At 40.1% G+C, this 22,682-nt stretch overlaps 2 protein-coding genes across 4 annotated transcripts; one reads left to right on the top strand and one right to left on the bottom strand.

Annotated features, from left to right (window-relative positions):
• Window positions 1-157: 157 nt before the first annotated feature.
• Window positions 158-14,242, bottom strand: RB195_000224 (uncharacterized protein; the record flags this gene model as incomplete). Of its 3 annotated transcripts, none has more annotated exons than XM_064196446.1 (25): window positions 158-250; window positions 832-925; window positions 2,444-2,593; window positions 3,022-3,110; window positions 3,179-3,253; window positions 3,313-3,449; window positions 3,532-3,611; window positions 3,779-3,873; window positions 3,948-4,089; window positions 4,181-4,374; window positions 4,443-4,640; window positions 4,759-4,875; window positions 4,964-5,085; window positions 5,143-5,259; window positions 6,044-6,151; window positions 6,248-6,359; window positions 6,709-6,860; window positions 7,994-8,140; window positions 8,406-8,495; window positions 8,556-8,659; window positions 8,908-9,090; window positions 10,058-10,196; window positions 10,283-10,348; window positions 10,699-10,871; window positions 14,208-14,242. In XM_064196446.1, the coding sequence occupies 25 exons, from the start codon at window positions 14,240-14,242 to the stop codon at window positions 158-160; spliced, it is 3,012 nt and encodes a 1,003-aa protein (XP_064052326.1). The 3 variants fall into 3 exon arrangements, with proteins under 3 accessions (XP_064052326.1, XP_064052327.1, XP_064052328.1); XM_064196445.1 differs by lacking the exon at window positions 14,208-14,242 and adding an exon at window positions 13,733-13,782; XM_064196447.1 differs by lacking the exon at window positions 14,208-14,242 and adding an exon at window positions 13,733-13,761.
• Window positions 14,243-15,705: 1,463 nt separating this feature from the next.
• RB195_000223 (uncharacterized protein) lies at window positions 15,706-20,842 on the top strand (the record flags this gene model as incomplete). The annotated part of the gene is made up of 13 exons (XM_064196444.1): window positions 15,706-15,834; window positions 16,102-16,207; window positions 16,275-16,338; window positions 16,398-16,496; window positions 16,562-16,651; window positions 16,732-16,833; window positions 16,891-17,065; window positions 17,174-17,347; window positions 18,095-18,207; window positions 18,272-18,389; window positions 18,448-18,597; window positions 19,921-20,082; window positions 20,765-20,842. The coding sequence occupies 13 exons, from the start codon at window positions 15,706-15,708 to the stop codon at window positions 20,840-20,842; spliced, it is 1,560 nt and encodes a 519-aa protein (XP_064052325.1).
• Window positions 20,843-22,682: the final 1,840 nt, after the last annotated feature.

Here is a 22,682-nt window from a genome sequence, read left to right as displayed (position 1 = left end):
GCTATACACAATGCACAGATGCTGAATTTGGCTATGATCATACAGAAGATAAGAACACCTCAAAAATTTCTAGCACTGGCGCAAGAGAAAAAAAAAGAAGAAGAAGAAAACAATTCAAAAGATAAATCAGTGAAGGGTCATTTGATTGTCGTTTTTCTCAGTCCTCATTTTCCAGTGGAACGAATGCTTCCGTGTCACGACCACCAAAGATTTTCCGTTTTCCTTTAGCAAATATGACTCTGTCGGCAGCCTGTAATCAAAATGATTTCTTCTGCACATGCTACACACTTACATATAAGTTAATTTTCCTTGAAATCCAATAGAATTTGAGTACTTCCGGGCTGGGGTACTGAATCAAGAATATGATAAATCTTTTGCACGAAAACATCGATTCAATCGTTTTTATTGATTGCTCTTCCGTATCTCCGTAGGCTTAACCGTAGCCTTAATGAAACCCCATGTACAGTGGTTGGTGCATCATTCTAGTTATGGATATGGTAGCCGTTTTGAGCAAAATATTTAGTTTTTGGTGAGCAGCGTTGTAAAGTCCTAACGCGAAAACAGCGCAATAAGCTCGTTAGGATCACCGCAGACTGAATATTTTGTTCAAAGCGGTTAAGGAATTCGTTATATTCGTGGTTATTATATTATATTAGTGATTATAACCGGGCCTAACCAGCATAGTTGTCCAATTTAACATAAATAATTTACAACTAATACGCCAAAACAATAGTTGTTACACTATGCCGAGCAAAAATGAAATTGACCAAATAACAAAAAGCTCGCACGTGCTCAAAAGAAACCACATACAATTCTTGAAATCACTCTTACCTCATCATCCTCATCATCTTCCAAGCCACATGTTTCTGCAGTAGGTAGCTCTCCATTTCTTGACTCAACCAATCGAGTGTACTTGTACTCCAATCTGGAACCAATACCTTTTTTTCCTGTTTAAGTCTGTACTGACCTCAAATCATATGTATACTCAGATCAAAACGACATGGAACTCGGTGGAGTTGCGTAGGTGGCTGCGCTCGAACCGGTGTGGTGGAGCGCAGCAGTTATAACCGAGCGGGCTCTTGCTAGCACCACTCGTTGCTGCAGTTCTCGGTGGTCCCACCTCGATCCGAGCCGCTAGCTCCACCACATTTGACCCGGCTATGTGTTGGGTGCATGTCTGATAGAGACTCAAACGAGCCATAACGGTCTAATTGGTGCGCTGTTGCCAAAAAAGGTTAGGATTCTTTTTTATTAGTTTGCTTGAGCTGTGGCCAAGATTAGTATTTGATATTTATTAACAGCCAAATAATCTTGGCCACAGCTCAGGCAAATCAATAAAAAAGCTACGTATTCAACATGTCAAGACTCAAGGACCATCGAACATGGGCAATTAGGATTCCTATTTCCCGATACCGTCAGATAGGCACAAAATGATAATGTTGCAGAGAAATGCAAGTAGGTGTAATGTGTGAATTGTATAGAAATGAAATCTTGTAACTCTATTGTGTGAACCGAAAATGAAAGAATTTAGAGTAAGAAAGCAATATTTAGCTAATCAACTGCGAACTAGAGCAAATGAACAGTTTCAGCGCTTTTTGCTTTCCTACTGAAATTCGAAGTAAGCTTTGATGAGAGAGAATATCACCAAGCAGTGAAAGAATGCATCTAGGAATGCATCAGAATCCGAACAATTAACTGCTGCATAGAAGTGTCCAGAAGGCTTCGTTTCCGCTGAGAATGTGGAGTGCGAAGTTCCCCGTGAAAATTAGAAGGTTGCCATTCAAAGACATTCTAATTTTAACGGCCATTTTTGTGCTTTACATTCTCAGCTAATCTACTGCAAACCTACATACCTTCGTCTCGAAAAAGAGAAACCAAAAACAAACAGCTCAAAGAGAGGTAGAATAGAATCTACTGCAAAACACTCATTATTAATTACCGTTTAAGTTGGAAGAAATTGAAGATGAAGCCGAAAACGTTAAAATAGTTTTTTTTTTGTTTTTTCTCCAATTCGAAGACAGCAAAAGTGTAATAAGGTCAAACGACATCAGCCAACGTTCAGTTGCGTAAGCATCAGCGCTCGAAGCGGTGCGCAGCGGAGCGTAGCGGTTAGAATCTGGGAGGAACTCTTCCTGACACCATTCCTCGCTGCAGTTCGCGATGCTCCCACCCGGATTCCTACCGTTATCTCCGCTTACAGCGCATCGGCTTACGCAACTGCAAGGAGCTTCACGTTGGTTAGACCCTACTGTTAGCGATGTGCATCAAATGGAAGTTGGAATGAAGCTCTATTAGAAAACTTAAACATGAAACAGAAATTTTCTCAATAATAGAGATGAAGATGGTTGGAGAACGATGAACTATGGTTTCTCCTAGCAAACAATCAGAGACAATGAAATAGCAGTATAGTAATAATAAAAGTGGAATAATAAGGAGCGGATACCTTCTGTTCCTTTGGCAGATGATCACGAGGGCGATACACAGGATGAAGAACATTGTCAGTCCAAATCCAAGGAACAATTTCTCCTTTTGCGAGAGAGACGAACATGCCTCTTTCCTAGATTGCGCCTCTTTTCCAGTAAGCACACAGTGCCTAAAACCACTTATTATATCTTCACAAGATGGATCCTTATTTCAAATTTAAATCAATCTTGTATCAAAAATGTGTCTATTGACTAATGCCTAAAGACTGAAAACTCCATAGGAGAGCCAAAGCGAAGTCTTTTTGACTATGTTCATGATCCTTTTAAGAATCTTGAATTGTGATTGTAGCGAAAATTCTGATATGCGCGATAATTGTACGTCAATTAGGCCGAGTACGTTTTTGATTTCATTTGAGACAGCCTCATGACCAATTAACAAATAATGCCCAAATCAAACAACTCGTTTGAAAGAATCGTTTTAAGGAAACATTATCTTGAACCTTGTTTTAGTCGTTAGCATAATCGCAAGTAAGTATTCATGTCACTTTGAAGTTTTTACAAATTTGGCAAAATTAATGGATGAATAGGATTAACTCACTTATCAGGAATGTAATGAATTGTCTGCTGTCCTTCGACGCATTCGCCTCGAATCATGTCGTAGTCACCGATGCCACAAATAGGACAGGCCTTAACAACAATTTTTGATGGTTCAACTCCTATCCTATATCCTCTTAACAATGAAGCAGAAATAGTACCTGTACCGATTCCACAATGGCATGAAAAAGACATCCGTCACAAGTGCCATCCGGACATGTGTGAGGAAGTCGAATCTTTAAAGACAAGCCACATTAATGTTTAACTTGCGTTCATGAAAAATCCACTAAGCAACCTCCAGTTGTTTTTTGCTTGGCATGCACCTTGCGGTGATGATCAATGCGTTACCCCTTGGGCACCCTTCCGAAGGTACACCAACAGAGTCGAACCAGAAGTGGATGTCAATTGGACGAGATGTTTCCTCAACTCCTTCTAAATTAGATATCTTTGTGCTTCCATACGAGGTTGCCTAAACACTTGAAACGCTCGAAAAGTGAATGACCGAGCTACCTACCGTATTCGAGTAGTTGATCCGTTAGTGTCCAGCCATCTCGGTTCCTCCTCAAACTAATTTCTCCAAGACGGGTGGCCAATCTGAAAAATAATCTGAATGTTTTTATGCGTTTTGCTTTGCATGTTTTGAATTCCTCACAGTCCTTTTCAATGATAAATTATTTTAGTGGAAGCCTTTCTCAGCAAAAATGCCTGAGGGGATAGTAATTGCGAGAGCTCTGATTTCTCACAAAGAACCAACAACTTACAACAGGGGAGAAACAAATGCAAGTTTGGTACGATTGCTTCCAATGTCTGGCAAGACAGTAAGTCTGCAAGCAGTTCCCGTTACCACGTCGCGACTCTGAAGTTAAAAGTTGTAATGAAGTCAACTTCTCAGGAGAAACACTCCACAAAAAAAGCAAAGCCTAACAAAACCTGGTCATTTGTTGAAAAAGCGTCACCGGAATCGTAAACCTCTTGACATTGGACTTTTTCACCGAATAATGAGAAGTTGAACATGTGATAGTATGAGGCCCCTTCTCGTGCAAAAACCTTCACAGCAGTGGTTGTCCACGATCTGAGACGAATTTCAAGAATGAAAATTAGAGTTTATTAAATGCACAAACCCATATACGATCTGTTTAAAAGAACGGCAGAAAAAAACCTACTTTTTCACCCAGGACGATAAGTCGTAACTGAGTGTCCTGTTATCTCTGGTTACAGATAGAAATCCTTCCGATGTACACGCGATTCCATCGACCGAGTGCAAATTTTCGCCACAAGTAATACAACTCTCAATTCCAATTCGCTCCGAAGACGCATTAGCAACGGTGTTAGGCGGGCAAAGAACACATTCATGGGTCTGTAAATAAACACCACTCACGTATTTCTATAAATAGCTGGAATTAATTATTATGGAATGAAACAAACCCTTGCGGTCATAAAATGCCCGGGAGGACATGGTATGCACTTTCCAAACCTTCCAGTTGGGCAGGGTAAACATCGGCTGGCACCACCTCCTTGTACACCTCCTTTCATACCAACGTTAGTGACGTTCATAGACAAGATACGTGCCTGATCCATGACCGAATCATCGCCAGACGTCGAGCCAGAACGAAGGAAGGCGACCTGAGGGAAAAAAAGTGAAGGGAGCGCGAATGAGTGCCTGAATGTAATTGGAAGAAAAAGTTAAAGTAAGGCAGAAGGTAAACGTTAAAAAAAAATTTCTCTTGGTATTAGGGCGTACCATAAATCTAGCGCTGTTAAGCTTGAAGATGCTATGCGACCAGACACGTCGTGGCTGACTTCCATTGAAAGAAGCGAGGAAACGATACTTGGATGTTTTGGATCGTTCCATGGGGCTCTATAATGGAATTGTGAGTCTCACTTTTCTCTCATTTACTATAATAATATACTCTTTTTCAATTAATTTTGAAACTCATTAAGTCTACCTCAATCATGTAGAGCACACAGGAACTGTCTGCACAAGTGGTTTCGAATACAATTGAGAAGTGTGCAACAGGGGCTTGAGGCGTTCCCGGCAAATCTCTCGGAGCCATAGGATTCGAGAACCCTGACAACTATGAGTTGATTCTATACCTTTAAGATGGAAATATTAAGTGAAGAGTACCTTCGGCAACGGTAAGCTCCAGCTCCAACGCAATCCCTTTTTGCAATGAAGGGGCGGAAACAAGAGCTGTACCAGATGCTAACCAAGCTTCACCGATATCGCAAATAGTCGACACTTCTACAAGTACAATTAGCTGTAAAATCCTCAAACTTAATTCATTTTAATTTATTCATAGAGTATTGAGTTACCCATGACCTGCCAGCATCACATTGCTAGTGGCCATTCGTGGCTAATGTAGTATGACTGGCAACCGTCAAGCATCACATTGTTAGTGGCAATACAATGGTAAATAGAGAATAAAAGGAAAAAGGATTACATTACATTACGGGATTTAGCACTTATCAATCTGGTTGTGATGCAGCAACGAGTAGTACTAGTCATCTCTTGACACTAGCGGAGAAAAAACTCGCTTATGTGCGCCCCCGTCACTATTGGTGCACTGTTGCTGACAATGAGGATGCAGAGTTGGAATCCTATCATGCTAGAATAAAGCGCTACCTCAGTCTCCGTATCTTTCGATGCCTTTCAAAATTCCATTACATCCCCTCAATCCAATAAGAGCCAGAACAGAACAGCCTGGATGATGTGCAGGTCAAAAAACAGAGTGACATACATCAGACAATCTATAGTCTAAGGTTATATCTAAGGTGTTACACTGACACTAAGAGCTGGCGCTGCATAAAGAAACATATGGCTATATATAGAAAGAGGTAACTTCGAAAATAACTTTGGAATTGTCTTATCATAAAATATTAAGAATTAAGCACTCTATCTTACTTTTTTTCTTTGTAACTTTAGGTTACCTGTCAAAGATCCTTGGAAACTAATGCTTAGGTCTTAGGAGCCAGATTGATCCAGTTATTTACTTCCAGAAGTAAGAGCACCACTGACTAAAACGTACCTTCGCTGATATATTCGCATCTCGTGACGATGTTCGGAGGAATTGCGTCCCACTGTACGTACTCGTAACCATAATTCGGCACTGTCTCAACGGGACAACGAACGCAGGCTTAACAGTGGATTTATCTTGCTTCAATTTTTTCATATAAGATTCCTAATGCAGTAAAAACAGCTTGAAGTTTTGATGTAAAAGAATAAACCTAACCAATTCCTTGTGAAAAATGCTCTGCAGGGCAAAACGCGCACACTCCATTTGCATCCTTGGCCATTCCTGGATTACATGGGGGACACGGTCGAGTCCCACTCGGAGAAGGCAACTGGAAGTCCGTATTATTTATAGATCACATCTAGTTTTCAATTTCAAATCTATTTCAAATCAAATTTATTTCAATTCAAATTTCAAATCACACGAAGCATTGCTGCCAAGTGAGCCTTTAGGTTAATCGGTACTCTTGTACTAATTACTACCTTCCGTGATCCTCTACATTCAAAATTAATTATTCGTTCGTGATGGGTCGGCATCAAATTGTTTTATTACTGAAGAATAACGCGTGAATGAGAAAAAAAACCTTGCTAAGCTTCACTGTTTCCAGCACTATTATGACTAGGAGACGGTACTGTTTCATCCTTTTTGAAACAGTAAGAACTTTGAACATGAAACCATACCGTGGCAGCGCCAGGGAGGTCTTCCCTGCAAATAGCTGGCTGTACTTTCTTGTAAGTAGTACGCGTAGTTCCATTAATACACGGTTCAGTCACTGGGTAGTAGTCGGAGTGACGACACGCTGGCCGATCATAGCAACGGTCCGATTTCGGTCCTATAAAAAATCCAAATTTCAGTGTATTAATTTCTCGTACTTTCTGTGATCTTTCTATAATCTTATAGTCTTTTAAGATCAAATACGCGATGCTCATCTATCTTTTTGAAAGATTTCTTTGAAAAAAAATCCTCAGACGGCGTATCGTTTCTCACCCTAACAGACCCCGATAAACAGGATTCGGGCGAACTGCTAAGTGCAGAGCTGTCACCAAGGCTACCGTATTCTTTAATTGCCCTCAACACTGCCCCCGTAACATCTGCAATCTGCCGAGTCGAGTGAGAAGGAACTGCGACACTGCAAGAAAAAGATGCGCGAAAACCTTTGAAGAGGCAAGGATTAGACATTTCAGTTGAAAAATTGAGGCCGTTAAAGCAAGGTGATCCTTGGTAAGTTGTGGAGCAATGCATACTATTTAATTAGATTATCCTTGCATTGCATTAGATCATTTTGTTAGCATTAGTAATTATTTTCCTGTGTATCTAACAAGTATTCTCTTTTTTTAGTTTACATAGGGGTTATTTTTCATTTGTCACTGTCTAAAAATACGTGCACTCGGCTAAGATTCATCCGTACATTTATTACATTTATAGAGAATGATTAAATTTTTTAAACAGTTTTCTCACTTAGTTTCATCAATGAAAACTGTCGAAACTAAGTGAGAAAGATGTTTAACTGGGACAATGAGAATGTTGACAGAATGGAAATATCGGAAAAGGTTTACATTATGCTTTTTTTTTCTAAATTTCTTGACGTTTTCCACATTCGCTTTTTCGCAACGCAAGCAGTGCAAACGAAAAGACACGTGTGCTGTACAAATCAGAGCATTAGTGAGTGATTACAGTAGCATTAGCGACAGCTCTGCGCTTAAGACTTGACTTGTACCCTGTTTTGGGTGAGAAATGCCTGTCCTTCAACAGCTTATACTAAGAAAATAAGAATGTGTATGCGCAAGAGCAAGTATCACATTGCGCAACCTTTCTTGAGGCTGAATTCGGTCTCTGTGAGCTTGGTAGGAAATGGTGGATGACACATTTACTTATTACTTTTCCCCAATCCTCTCACATACCATAAAGATCAGAGTCTATTAATGTTAGTAAGGACAAGAACTACAGATCTGCTTTGTTCGTTACCTGAAAATTGCGTCTGTGGGCAACGTCCACATTTGTCGGCTCCCTTAGGTGCGAAGTATCCTGGAGCGCATGGGATGCACTCGACTGCCCCCGTTTGAGAATATGTGCCAGCCGGACAAAGAGAACACTCTCTTGTGAATGCGAGGCCTAAAAAAAGTTTTAAAAATTCATACATATGTGCCTTGAACTTTTTCTATGTTCCTTTTTTTTTAAGAGGACACAACGTCTACTGGATAACTCTCCTCTTTCTTTACCTCATCATACGCCAGTGTTAGAAGAAAGCACTCCAAATTTACATCTATAAGCAAATTCCCAGTACGTTTAACTTTAGATTTGGAAGATTTTCACATTTCTTCTTCTCTTTCCTTTCTTGAGCTCAGTTCTTAAACTTCTGAAATTAAAGATGGCTTACCGAGAATGTCAATCCTCGAGATTCGAATTGGCTCTGATGACACCTTTGCACCACCACTGTTTGTGACAGTCCAGCTGATGACGTTTGCCCCTTAAGCTCACGGGATAGGGAACAGCACCTATTACGAATAGTTGAAGCAGTGAAACTGACCTGTTCTGAGGTCAACTGTTCGTTTTTGCCAATCGCCGTTTGATTCCTCTTTATGACTGCGACTGCTGCCGCTGTATTTAGTTAGCATGGATTGCATAGCTTCTCTGAAAACATTACTTATGCAATATACCTAAACCTAAAGACCAAAAATATTGTGACAAAACAAATCAGCAAGTCTTGAAATAAGACTTTATGTTCCTAACATGCATAATTTTGTCTGGGTTTGAAATCAAATATGGCGCAAGTGATAAGTATAGCGTGCAACGAGTACACCCAAGGCATTTTAATAACAAAAGTTCACAGGAGCTTTTTGTCTCAGTGCAACCTAATCTCAAGCGTAATCAAGGCCCACCTGTAGCTCTGACACTGTTGATTGCGCACATCAACGTGGAGAGACAAAACCTTGTTGTTCTTCGGCATTCGATAGGAGAAATCCACAAAACCAGGCCTTACGAGTTTTGCGGAAAATGACAGTCGAGAGACACATGGCGATGGCACATACAGCAACTCAGCATCTCGAACAATCCACCCGGCTCTTAAAAGAGTGCAATATTCATGCGGAAAAAATTGAGATGCATTTTTGAGAAAGCACCGTCCAGAAATTTCTAATTTTTGCGACTGAAATCTAGGAGAACCCTGTTCTATTGATTAGAGGCAACCCTATTCTATTGATTAGACGTCCGAAGAAATTTTCGAGGTTGTGATCTGCTCACTAAAACGCGAAACTCCTCTCATAAATCTAGGAGCCTGAGAAGCAAACCCTATGCGGACTCCTGGCCTTTGGTTTTTACTAGTGAAGAGATCGCAGCCATGAAAACTCACTCAACACTTCATTTAAGCAAGGAAGACACTCACAATTCACTTTACAAGCACAAAGAAACAAAATATCAAATCAAAATCAAAACAGGAGTAAGTACAAAAACAAAGTTTTCTGTTGTTATATTAGTGCCACTCATGGGAACTCCAACCCTCACTTTTTCTCCTTCCATAAGTAACCATAACCACTTGGTTCGAACCCCACAAAATGGTTATCCTCATAATTATGGTCATTAGCCTCTGTAGTCGGAGAGGAACTTGCGATGGTCCTACCTCGATTGTAAACACTGGTTCTACGGCGAAGCTTTGAACGCGCAGCTAAAGCAACTGGGCGAGGTTTCAGGTAGTTTTGACCAGACTGTATTCGCGCCCGACAGCTCACATAGAGTTCAGAGCTACAGAATATCACGGATTCACCCGCTCTCTAGTACAGTTCTAAGAATGTTCTTAATCAGTATGCAGGCAAACTTCAGTTCTATGGCATATCTCAGTGAAACAATAAGACAGTAGAACATTAAACAGGTATTCATATGTAGAGGGGAAAATTCCTTACAATTCTGCAATCTTTTCTGGAACGTCACACTAGCGACAAGAAATTATGCAGTGTAAAACTGGGAACGAAAAAGCATTGGATTCTTTGCGGTGTCAAAAAAAGGAAATGACTACAAGAGAGACAGGTGACTAACTCAGGCGGACACGGTTCAGTGTTCAACGGTGTAGTGTCGTCAAAGCTTACTGAACCAGGATCGAAGTTTTCGATTGAGAAGCCAGACGGCAGCGTGTAGAACTCTTCAAAACGTGACCCGCCTCCAAGACTATATTGTCCTGAAAGCAATGATACGTTTATTCACAAGCACGATGTTTGCGTGATCTCTGACTAATAAACATTGAAGAAGTTCTAAAATGCTGACCTGGTGCACAAGGTCTGCAGGACTGCGTCACTATATCCAGGTAGTTTCCGGAAGAACACGAGAATGCTGAAATATCATAGAGAACGTGTTTATGTTTTCTTCTTAAGCCAACGAGGTTAAGATGAAACTTTATGTCATAGGGGAAACTTTAGGAGATGAGCGGAAAACGGTAGGATTTGCCAAATTTTGTGGAAGAAACACTTTATTCCAATGCACATATATGAAAAAATAATAAATAAATAACAACAAATCAAAAAATGCTTGGCTAGCATAAGTCACAAGTGAACGATATCACTTTATTTAGCAGCAAGTGAATCGGGTTTGAGTTATGAGAATGTTTTCGAAGTTTTCGAAGTCGTATTCGACGAAGCAGTTCTCTTTTCGCTTTTGAACAATACGACCTAACTAGAACCTACAGCAATTCAGTCCACGTGTCGGTTCAGGCAGTCCTTCACAAGCTCCGATCTGATGTGGTATCGCTACCCTCCATCGTGATCCATCCGCACTGCACTCAGTGTACTCAAAATCGTAGTCAGAGGAATCGCAGCGACGACACAAAGAAAGAGGCGCCCGCCACAGTAAGATCAATCTGAAATAGAGTTGTTTGATTGACAATGTCTTTCGGTAGGAAATTTGGGGAAATGCATCTTTCAGGCTTTTTTTCTCTAGAAGAAAACGAAACATAAATTGCATTGAGTTGAATCAGGAACACGCAATTTCCTCCTAGAATCCAAACCAAAATTCTTCTTTTTTCTAAGCTGCAGAAATTTCCCTGCTACCTTTTCCATTCATATATTGAATACGTTTAATACCACTCTTAATTCTTGCGATATGATATAGTATTTCGCAAACCATCACTCTACTACAATTTCCTTCCAAAAAGTTATTCCACTCTAGCAGAATTTTCCGAACTGCGTCTATGATGACTGCTCTGCATTTTTCCAAAAGTTGATATTGGCGGAAACTAAAAATCTGTTAAGCATGAAGGATTCGACCGAGGACTAGGTTATCGAATGTATGGAGTTTTTATAGATTTGAATTGCTTTGTCTTCATTTTCACGGGAATATGACGTGACGATGTTGGTGCCCCTTTCGGACTATATTGAATTTGGTGGTACATTACGAGTATGAGCGGGGCCAAGCTCAATTCCTAATAATCATCAAGAAAAATGGCGTGGGAAATGAAGCTAGATCCTACGATACACGTAAGAACGCGCCATCCTTCTACACGCGCCGCGCCACGGAATCAATGACCAAGGTCAATGACGTCTTCTCAGTAGCCTACTCAGATAAAACTAAAGAATAGATTGTTAAACTAAACTAAATTAAAGAATAAGTAGTTAAGGGTACATGAGCGTGTGAAAGGATGGCGCGTTCTAACGTACCTCGTAGGGAGACAGGTGTTTCCCACGCCGTTTTCAGGACGAGAACAAGTATGGTCTTTGCAAATAATTTAACACTCGAAAAAACCGAGTTGTGAGGAAGTCTTATTAACAAAATTAAGAGATGTTCTATTATCTACTGACTGAACTTTATTGCAGCGAATAAAAATAACGTCAACAATTTCTAAATGTATACGTGGAGGTTTGAAGCTCTGATGTAGCATTAATATACCAGAAACACATAAAATAGCAGCTCCAGCAATAAGTGAATAAAGGACTAGGACAGAACGGAAAACACCCACCACCACGTCGACTCGCGGATTATATACCCCGGTTTCCCGCCCGCTATGATATTTTGGAACTCTCAGCTGCCTTTCCTCGTGGGATCCTTCATCTGATCCACGTGTTCAGGATATTTCGAAACTCTCAGCTCTTTTTCACCTTTTTTTAATAGGAGGATTTCCTACTCGGTAGGGCTTTGGCTAGCACCGGTAAAACACAGACGCGCATACTTATTGATGAATAATGATCGGAGTCAATGCCTTGGCAGGAATTGCAGAAGGACGAGTTTCCACGTAGCGGAAGAAGCAAGGTGTCTTTACAAAATACTTAATTACTAGACTGCAAGAGGATTTCGATTGAATACTTTAAGAAATACGAGAAGTTGAAAGCTTTTGGAGTTCTAACAAACGCAAAACTTCAACATACACTGTATTTCAAACCTGGCCAACTAGAGCCTAAACCATGGTTTCTTTACGACACGGCATGGAAAAACATTGGATTGTGGAATTCAAGTCGAAAATACAAAAAGAAAAAGCAAAAAAAAAACATCTATGACGTCTACAGCGATTCAACTGACATTTTAAAAGAAATCGCAGGCCCTAATCCACTAACATAAATGCTCCCGAAGAGAAACTAATAGAGAAAACAGAAGAAGATCAATAAAATTGTCACTTCTTGGAGGACCCAGGGAAGTGCGATATTCGTGTTTGGCGGGAGCAGGGTGTCTCGAGCGAGATTTTGTCCAGTTCTGTACACCTGGTCAGAGTTGTGAAATGGGAGGTGGGAAGAGTTGTAAATGAGCTGCTTACATAAGTGGAGAAAGTCTTCATAAGTCTTCATATATCGCAAGCACGGGTGCAAGCGGAACCGGCGAGCATGCAATTTCCAGGGATTGACTCCGAAAACTGGGAACATTCCCAGTTTTGGCAAATAGTATAGCTATTTAACCCACGGGTGCTTTTCGTGTTTTTTTTTTTGTTTTGTGCATTTTTTCCTTGACTATGGGTCTATCTGCACTTCCCCTCCCCATTAAATAGTCGAGTCAAGACCACATAATGCATGGTTGCGGTTGCGTAAGCGACTGCGCTCGAATCCTCGAAGCAGTGCGGCGGAGCGTAGCATTTAAGATCGTGGTGGGGTCTTTGCTAGCACCATCCATCTTTGCAGTGCAGATCCTACCTCGATTCCGACAGCTATCTTTACCGCCGCAGCTTCGAGCGCAACCGCTTATGGAACTGTCCAGGCTTCATATCGTTTTTATCTCCGACCATATTTGGCGATTTTGTGAACTACCACTCAACACAGGAAATGAATGCATAATTATTCACAGTGGTAGAGAGTAGAAGAATAAGGAATTGGAGATAGACATCTTGCGTACACCTATACTGCACGGTGTACTGCACGGTGCAGAAATTCTGATGACTGATTGGTGATCCTACACGATTTTTAATGAAATTTACATTTTCATGAGTCAAGAGCATTCTTCTGTGCTACTTTCTTATTATTAATATTTACTTCACTTATTTATTCACCACACATGTTACTCTATTTTTAACTGCTGGATAACTGAGTTATCCAGCAACATTCTCAACGTCAACAGTGACTTCTCGAGGCCACCTTCACTTTCATACGGATGGATTTGTCAAACAATTAAACGTCCATTAAAGTATTAGGCTTTCAAAAAGTACTAGGATTTTAACGCTGAAAGATGAAAATAAATGAAAATGGCAAATGTATAAGGCAACGTTTCGTGCAACAGAATATAGCAGAAAAATATCGTTCATACCTGATTAGAACTACGATCAATCGGTCCATTTGAACCCTATTAATGAGCATGGTTGACGAGAACAAAGGAAGATGCGGATATCGAGTAGTATGCTAATTCGATTGGTGTCGTGGCTGCAGCCAGCCAGCTGACTGGACTGCTCTGCGTCTTCCTCGGATTGCCTCCGGGTGCTCGCGCCTTCACATCGATATTCGCCTGATGTAGAGTACTCTCGTGCCTGTTCTCTACACGTAGAATCTCCGCAGTTTGCCATTTTTGCCTTCTAGGACGCACGACCTCATAGCTGGGTGCATAATGCGGACGCGCACCTCCACCGACCGAATGTTGAAAGACAAATCTTGCTAAGAAATAGATAGTAACATTTAGAATTACATGATGTCTTTGTAATTCACAACTAAGAAAGAAAGTAGTCATGAACAAAATAAAATGAAAAGTAATAACAAAATTTAAAAAAAAAACAGAAGAAAACAAAAACCTTTCCACTTTCCTTTCCGATTTCCTAGAGTCCATTCAGAATTGTGACTTTGCTTGTCTGTAATAGTGAAGCCGTAAATTGCTATAGCCGGGCTAAGACGAGAAGAAGCCCGGTGCAGTTGCGTAAGCGGCAGAGCGTAGCGGCGGTTAGGATCGAGGTGGGACTTTTGTCAACATCACCCTCACGCTGCAGTTCACGATGGTCCCACACCAGTATTCCGACTTTGAGGTTAATTCAGATAAAATGTCATGTTGTTCGCTATACTATGTGCTGTAGATCATCTTGATGGCGCTGTCACGGATCCTGGGCGGAATATCAAGCGCACTGGCGGAAACCCACATGTAATTAGAATTGCCGAATTGGGACCGGCTATCAGATAACCGAAATTTCCAAGAACTGCCGCCAACAGTAAGAGATCGGGTATCACGTAAAAGCGAAGGAGTAGTAACTATGGAACTACAGTGCTATCTTAAATTGCAAATTAACAATTAAAAATCAAATTGACAATTTGTCAGGTTTGGATAGTACTATAGATCTTCCGCTAATCTGGAACACATAGAAATTTTTTGCTAAATGACTCATTCCTAACTAGCAACTTTTGCGACTTCGAGGAAACTGTAACAACGAAGGATGATTGATGTGAAATTTTGTGCCGCAAAAAGCGAACTGCTGGAAAGAGCTGAAAAACTTACCTAGTAATATGATAATTGAATTTCTGAGGAATTCCAAACTCTTTTAAGTGATAACACAAGTTTATCCCACAACTTTTGTGAGAATTTCGATAAATGATCGGGTCCTATTCTGTTCCCACTGTAAATATCCAGTGATGAATTGATTGAATAAAGAGGTTAGAAAAGAAGGATAACAACTAAACCATTTCACCCTTTTAACTCTTGAGAAAATAAAGGAATGAGGGGGAATAGCATCCGATGCAGCTAAACATTTATTTACTCTGAACGGAAAAACAGTTTCCTTATACATGGCTGAGGTGATCTTGAATATTCTGAGTGGAAAAAACAGTTCCTCATGCATGAGGTGACCTTCTAGGGGTAAATTGTAGCTAGGGAGAGGAGGGGGTGGGGCACTCGGTGGCGCCCTTATTACTAGAAGTAAATAATCAAATTAATCGAAGCCTTAAGGCCTAAGAATTAGTCTTAGAGGATCTATGACATATCAGCTATAGTTACTAAGAGAAAAAAAGCAAGTTACAGCCTCGAGAAACAAGGCACCATTGAGTGCCCCCTCCAGTTACTTCTTCCCCCTTCTAGAACATTCTACGAACATTCTTCTAACATTCTTTGCATTTTGCTTATTGCTTAGGTGCCAACTTCACTGGAAGAGTCGAAATGGAGCGCTCATCCGTATATGTGGCAATTGCGCGCTCCAGCGCTACTATCGCCAAGCCCAAGAAGGCGTGCCGCGGAGCGGCCGCGCCGTATCGCTAGGTGATGGTACATTTACCGGGATTCGTCGCTACTCGATTACTCTTTTTGTTGTCATGAATATTGTTGCGAAATCTATACTATTATTAATTACTTGTACCTTGGTCGCGACGTTAAGCCCTCATCCTAAGTTAGTCCTTATTTCATTCGATGGTTTCCGTTATGATCTGCTTAATGCTACAATGGTGAGTCGTTTTTTTTTTTCCCCAGGATCTCGCAAATACACTCAACCTGGACCTGGGGTCCGGTGCAGTTGTGTTGACGGCTGCGGTCGAAGCGTTGCGATGGATCGAGGACAGGACTTTGCTATCATTACTCAGCGCAGCAGTTAGTGTTGGTCCCACCTCGATCCCAACCGTTTGCTCCACCGTATCGCCTCGAAAGCAGTTGTTTAAGCAACTGCACAAAATTTCATGTCGTTTTGACCCGACCATAAATAGGTTTATTTGCAGTGCCCTAATATCTTCAAATGGGCAACCCAATCATCATGGTTTGTTAATGGTTCTCAGTCTCAATATGTGACTTACACAGCACCAAACCATATGAGTATAGTTACTGGTTCGTCATTGATCGAATTTTCATAGAATTTTCCTTCTAGTATTCTATAGTATGGTAAGCATTCCAGGTCTACATGAAGTGGATCATGGTATAGTTTCTAATTATTTCTGGGACACCGCCACGAATCGTTTGTAAGTTTTCTTGTATTTTTCGAATATTGATAAAAATTAATGCTAGACTTATGTTTCAGTTTTGATTACTTCAACAGTACAAGGAAAGAAGGAGTTGTTAATGCATCTATGGATAGCTCGTGGTATCTTGGAGAGCCTATTTGGTTGACTAACGAAAAGTATTATTTTGCAGAATTTGTAGAAGTATACAAAAATATAGCTGAGATTAAGCCGTTGCATTAAGGTCTGGTAACATGCGCAGATCAGCAGCGTTCTATTGGCCAAACGGTGAAGTGTCGTTCTCAACACCACCTCACAGACCGTGGATTTATAAGTAATTTCCTCGCTGCATCCTTACTATGCCCCAAAATGTATGTACCTCCATGTGTTGTGATTTCATCTTAGCGAATTTAGGCAATGGGAAGGTTTCCGCAATCTCACTCAATGGATGGCTGATGCTGATGCTATTATTGATTTGTTTACTAGTGATGAAAACCCTGTGAACTTTGTTTCATGGTTAGCATCTATTATAAGAAAATTTTACGTGTATTATCCGGCATCATAACTTTGAAGGTACGTAGCCGAACCAGACCATACACTACATATGAACGGATTTTACAACGGTGAGCTACGAAAGAAAATCCGTCAATTGGATCAACTTTTTGGTTACTTCATTGCCAAACTTCACGACTCTGGGCTCGAGAACACCGTTAACATTATATTTACGGCCGACCACGGGCACGCCGAGGTAATTTATATTCAGATGTATTCAGGTGTTTGTTTACTTTCTTCTGTTGGTTGTATGTTTTACTCACTCCATTTTTACCTGTTTACAATCGTTATGTTTCTCTTTTAGATAGAAGGAGCGAAAAATGTCATGTGTGTACGCGATTACATTTCAACAGAAGGTTACGATCTCGGCGATCATTTGATTTATCCGAACAACGAGACTATTGCTCTAGAAATTTATCACAATCTCACTCAGGCTGTTAAGGATCATGGTTACAAAGTTAACATTCTTTTAAAAGAAGTGAGTTCGTTTTCTCCCTTTTCCTGAACTATTTTCTATTTCCCTGCAATTTTTTTCAACAGCTCTTTTTTTGTGCGAGCTCTTTGAGTTTTTCATTCTGATTACAAATCGCTTTTTCTGCCCTTTTTATCCGACTTCTGGGGTCCAGATCATTCGTACTTATAGTTCTCTCGCACAAAGCGATTTTCGAATAGTACTTGTTTGCGATGACCACTGTTCATAACAAGATATGCCGATCTACAATCTCCTTCCATCGTTTCGCGTTTTACGATCGTTATAGTTCGAACTGTGAAGGCATTCGGGTGCTAAAAGGCTAAAAGTTTTTCAAAAACTCGTGCAAAAATTTCTCGAGTACGTCTGATGGAAGGTTGGGATTTTTAGCGTTTTACTCTGAGGGCAGGGAGACATTTCTTCGTTCCTTCCAAGGTACTGCTGAAAAACTGTTCTATTAGTTGATTCTTGATGGCGACTGGAAGACAGTGTTGGCTCTTGATATGTGTTTGGTGTAGGGTGAGATCAGCCTGCTTAGTATCAATAGTGCTAGTTATATTGAATCATGCAATCGATTTCGACACGTTGTCACATAAGTCTTTCCTATTGAAGCTGACGAAAAGGAGATTAGATGTTGGACATACTTATAGCGCTAACAGAGTACTGTAATATTAAGTAATAATAGTAGGATTACAACATAAGGTTCTAATCCATCCGTTGGATGCTGACCAAATATCATATGTACTTTTTCTGTAGGAAATACCAAAGAGGTTACACTACTCCAATTCATCGCGTATTGGTCGTATAGTAATTGAACCGGAAGTTGGATGGGCGGCTTCACTCTCTTGCAATACGAAGAGACTTTTGGAGTGAGTTTTTTTTTGTTTGAGCACAGTTATTGATAGTACAGTACAGTATGTTTGCGTTATTTAGAACTTATGCCCCAGGCAATGTTAAGTTCAATTCTTCCACTCATGGTATGGATCCTGAACGAAAGGAAATGCGCGCTGTATTGGTTATCGGTGGTCCATCGATTGTTTCAGGAAAGCGTGTAAGTTCTTTTTTTCTGCTGCAGGACTTGCATAAGAGAGATCACTTCTTTTTTTCAGATATTTGAAGTTCCCGAGAATATTGACTTGTACCCATTCATGTGTCACTTGTTAGCTATCCCTAGCGCACCAAACAATGCATCTATGGGAGTTTTATCAAAAGCGCTTCGAGTCAATATGATAGTCTTACCCACTACCGGACTATTATACGTAGGTTCAGGTTTCAGTATCGTTTTCGACGAGATATTTGGAAAAGCTGCATGCGTAATGCAGCACTGAGGTCTTGGTAAAATCAGCAGGTTCTTTCGTGACATTGACTTCATCTGTAGCTCCTTGATAACCGCATTTGCGCCAGGGGTGTCTGTAAATGATGTCCGAGAAGTTGCTAATGAACGGGGTTAACGTTTTGGTTGAATGTTTGCGCATGAACAATGAAAAAAGGCAGTTGGGTAATCTCTAGTGAATGATGTGGGGATACTAATAAGTTGTATCGCGGAATGATCGGAAAGTTAGCTATTACGCGTTCCAGAATCAAATATATAAATAAATAAATAAATAAATAAATAAATATATATATATATATATAGCGGCGAAAAGGAACTATTTTCGTCATTTCGAGCTTGTTCCAATTTTTCATATTTTTGTGATTGAATCTAGAACAAACAATCGAAAATTATACGAGAAATTGTGTACTATTTGACCAGAACCAAGGTTGTTATTTATTCTTATTCTGGCTAACGTTTCGACGTTGTCGGCTTCTTTAGGGGCTGGAAAATCAAAGACACGTGTAATGAACAGACGTTTCTCAAACGTCCCGTCATCCCACAAGATATTGTGACTTGCATTGAATGGGACGGGGTTCATTCACAGTAGGAATTTGAAATTTAGGATTGGATTTTTTTCTGATCGGGTCGAACATAAGTTTGTCCTTTCCGATAATTAGCTGCTGCACATTCAGAACCCCTTGCTTTTTACCAATATCAAAGCAAAGGAATTTGTTAAGGAATGTAAAACGGTGAGAAATAAACAACAACAGAGGAGAGAGATAACACAAAAGATCCAATAACTGAAAAATTGCAAAATTTTTGCTCGCGCTATTTCCAGTTAACTGGAAATTGCAGGTTTTCTTCCTGCAATTCACTTTTATTTTTGAACGGAATTGCATTTCTTACATCACTCTCGATCATATAGATCTCTAAATTTAGCGGAATGAAAATTGGAGCGAAAGCTTGTAAAGCAAAAAGGGGTAATTTTTAGACCGTATCAGTGCAGTGTTTTTATCTGATCTACCAGAAACATTTTTCTGGATTTAATCAGTCACACATATGCCCGTTACTATAGTCCAGACCATCGCGAACTGCAGCGATGAGTGACGCTAGCAGGCGTCGGCCTTCGATCCCAACTGCTGAGCTCCACCGCATCGCTTCGCGCGCACCCGCTTACGCAACTGCACTTCATGTAGTTTTAAACGGATTATAAATGCTGTATCGCATTTCTCTAAGTTATATTTTATTTCGTATCATTACATTTCAGGAATGGGTGCTGTTTTTCGTGCTTATAATCCCATCTGCACTCGTAGTCATTCTGTTTATGATCTATGCTTGTCGACATACTATTTTAACTGAAAATTCAAGTTGGGCCTGGACTCAAAAGGGCTACCGCCCATTGCTGATGAACACTATCGACGTTGAGCAGGTGAGTTTTTCCCAGTTTGTTTCTTTCTGCTAATTATCACGAGAGTGACGTGGCTGGGGAATCTGTGGGAAAATAAAGAGTTCAGGTCGTAGATTACGAGTATTAACGTGGTTATGCGCAATTCTTCCTAGTCGCTCTGAAAACTGCGTGGGAAACGGCATTAGTTCCTACAAGCGTACGTTAGTACGCTCCACAGTTATGCACGCGCTGCATTCACGGGCGATCGTTCGAAAATCGATACTCTTGGCAATATATTTTGAACACTTACTTCTCAAGATTCTCGAATTAGCCGTTATTTCAATTCGCCATTTTTTTTTGAGTTATGTTTATGCCTCCAGACGATTAATCTTTGTACTACTACCCTTCTGCGCAAGAAGATTTATCGTATTTCCAGTAGTGTTTTCTATAGTTCTGTTGTCTGTAAATAAGATTTATGTGTAAAACGAAAAGTAAACAAGTGGCTCCTTTTCTTTACTTTGGTGACTTGTGAAAGTTGACCTTCTTCTATTCTTGATCGGTTCACGTGTTAAGTTTTTCTCTTCTTCGGACTATTTGAGTTTCACTACCATAATTTTAATTCCAAAGACAAAACAAAGGATCGAGTGAGGTGTCATTTTTTTTGGGTTCATTTCTTTTCCGTGCTAATATTCCTGAATATTATTCGAAAAGTTGAAATTTTTAGATTGGATCTTCGAGCGCATCTGTTCCTTTAACAAAAGTGAATGGTAACAAAGACGAATCAAGTGAGGATGAATTCTGACCATGACCACCTTCATAATAAGCCTCCTACTTCATTGCTTTCTAGATGTATTCTCTGCTGTTTTATTATTTCGTAGTCTATAATTATCATGCTAAGCATATTGATTTGCTTCCTTTACCCTCTTTGCAATGATGCCACTCACCAGTGTTGTTAAAATGACGAGTTGTACAGCTTCTGAGCCAAACTTATGTGTATATATTTAATTACTGCTGAAAATCCTATGTATACATACATTATTCAGTGTTTTGCTCATTATTTCTGTGCAGTTTGTTGAAAATCACAAATCTTTTAAGTCGATGGCCTTTGAGCTTGCCCAAATAATGACAATTTGTCTGCTGCAACCCAATCGTTTTCTCCGATAGCACAATTCCTTTCTTTTTTCATGGTAGCTTTGAAGTTTTATAAAATCTGGATGAAGGATAAAGTGTCTCACGGTTATCAATCTGTCTTGGATGCACCAATGCGTTCACTTGAATCCAGGTTTACGAACTCGTGTCTAGCCTATACAATGACTTTCGGGGGCTGATGCACGAAGTCAGCGTTTTTATCCTCCAAGCAAAGTCTGCTAACAATTTATTGATATCGCAGGGATGAAAGGCCTATAGTTCTATAGTCGCATCTTCTGCTATTCTGAATGAAAGTCCAACGCTTTGGCGCATCTCAGACTGATATATAAACATTAAGTACTTTATTCGCTATCCTTATTCCCATTTTCGGAAATGAAGACTTATAGAACCTCTATGTCGAAAATGTATTAGGCTGTAGAGGAACAGTATCGATCTGCATATTTTCGAACTGCTGATTCTGTGTCGAAAAAGAAAAACTAAAGGGGTTGGAAATGTACCATTTTGTCAATCTGACACTCAATTTTAATGATCTGAAAAAAGAAAATCAATAGGACGGAAAAATCGAAATGGAATCTATTTCTAGAGTGAGAAATTATCTATCGAACGATTTATAAAAAAAAAAGAGATAAAGGATGAAGTCTCTTGCGTATCAGTCGGTTTGAGAGGCGATCACCATTCCAAGCATTTTAGCTTGAACAGAGTACAAACAAACGAGCACTGATATTGAATCATTAGCAACATTATAAGAGTGGAAAGTACTCTTTGAAATGTTGTGTAATACGTACTGATCAAGAAAGATGTCTTTTCAGAAAAAAAAATCCAAGAGTCGAGCCATATTCACAGCGATAACGGTCACATATCATGGGCAGAGTGTCACTCGTATACGGGCGTGGTCCTCTTGTTGTAACTATTCTTGATCTACAACAGAACCACTTGTATTCTTTGAATCGATATAGGCTAAGATCCCAAGAACCTAAGCACACAGTACACGAACAATATGAATATCAGTAATATTCTTCTATCAGCCTGATATTATCTTACAGAAACTATCTTGGAATGGTAGGGGGATTTCAGAAGATGCCAGTTTAGCGGGATTTATGTATGTATCGATTAACTCTCGTATTATTGAGATCACGTCTATCGAAAGAAAAAAAAAACAATCAGTAAGCTAGAAGCGCTGCCAGTATTTTCCTTGTTGCTTTGTTTGGCATTCGCGGTGCGTTTGGGTCGCTTCTCATGGGTCAAGAAATAACAAGGACCGCATCTCGTCAATGGAGTCAATGGCGTAGGTTCGGCTAACTGTACGATTGATCGATGATTCGGAACTATACTGTGACCAACCAAGCCTTTCATCTCTCCGGAGTCGATAAATTGTCAACATACTTGTCTGGGAAGTTAAAACACTGACTTATTATATAGGGTCGCCCTTGCAAGTCATTGGAAGGCTATACAGACGTTCAGAAATATTCAACGATTCTGGGTTGATATCGATC

Source organism: Necator americanus, chromosome IV (genome assembly GCF_031761385.1).
Source record: "Necator americanus strain Aroian chromosome IV, whole genome shotgun sequence".
NCBI lineage: Eukaryota > Metazoa > Nematoda > Chromadorea > Rhabditida > Ancylostomatidae > Necator > Necator americanus.
Note: the sequence above shows the minus strand (reverse complement) of the source record. Positions and strands in the feature narration are given on the sequence as shown.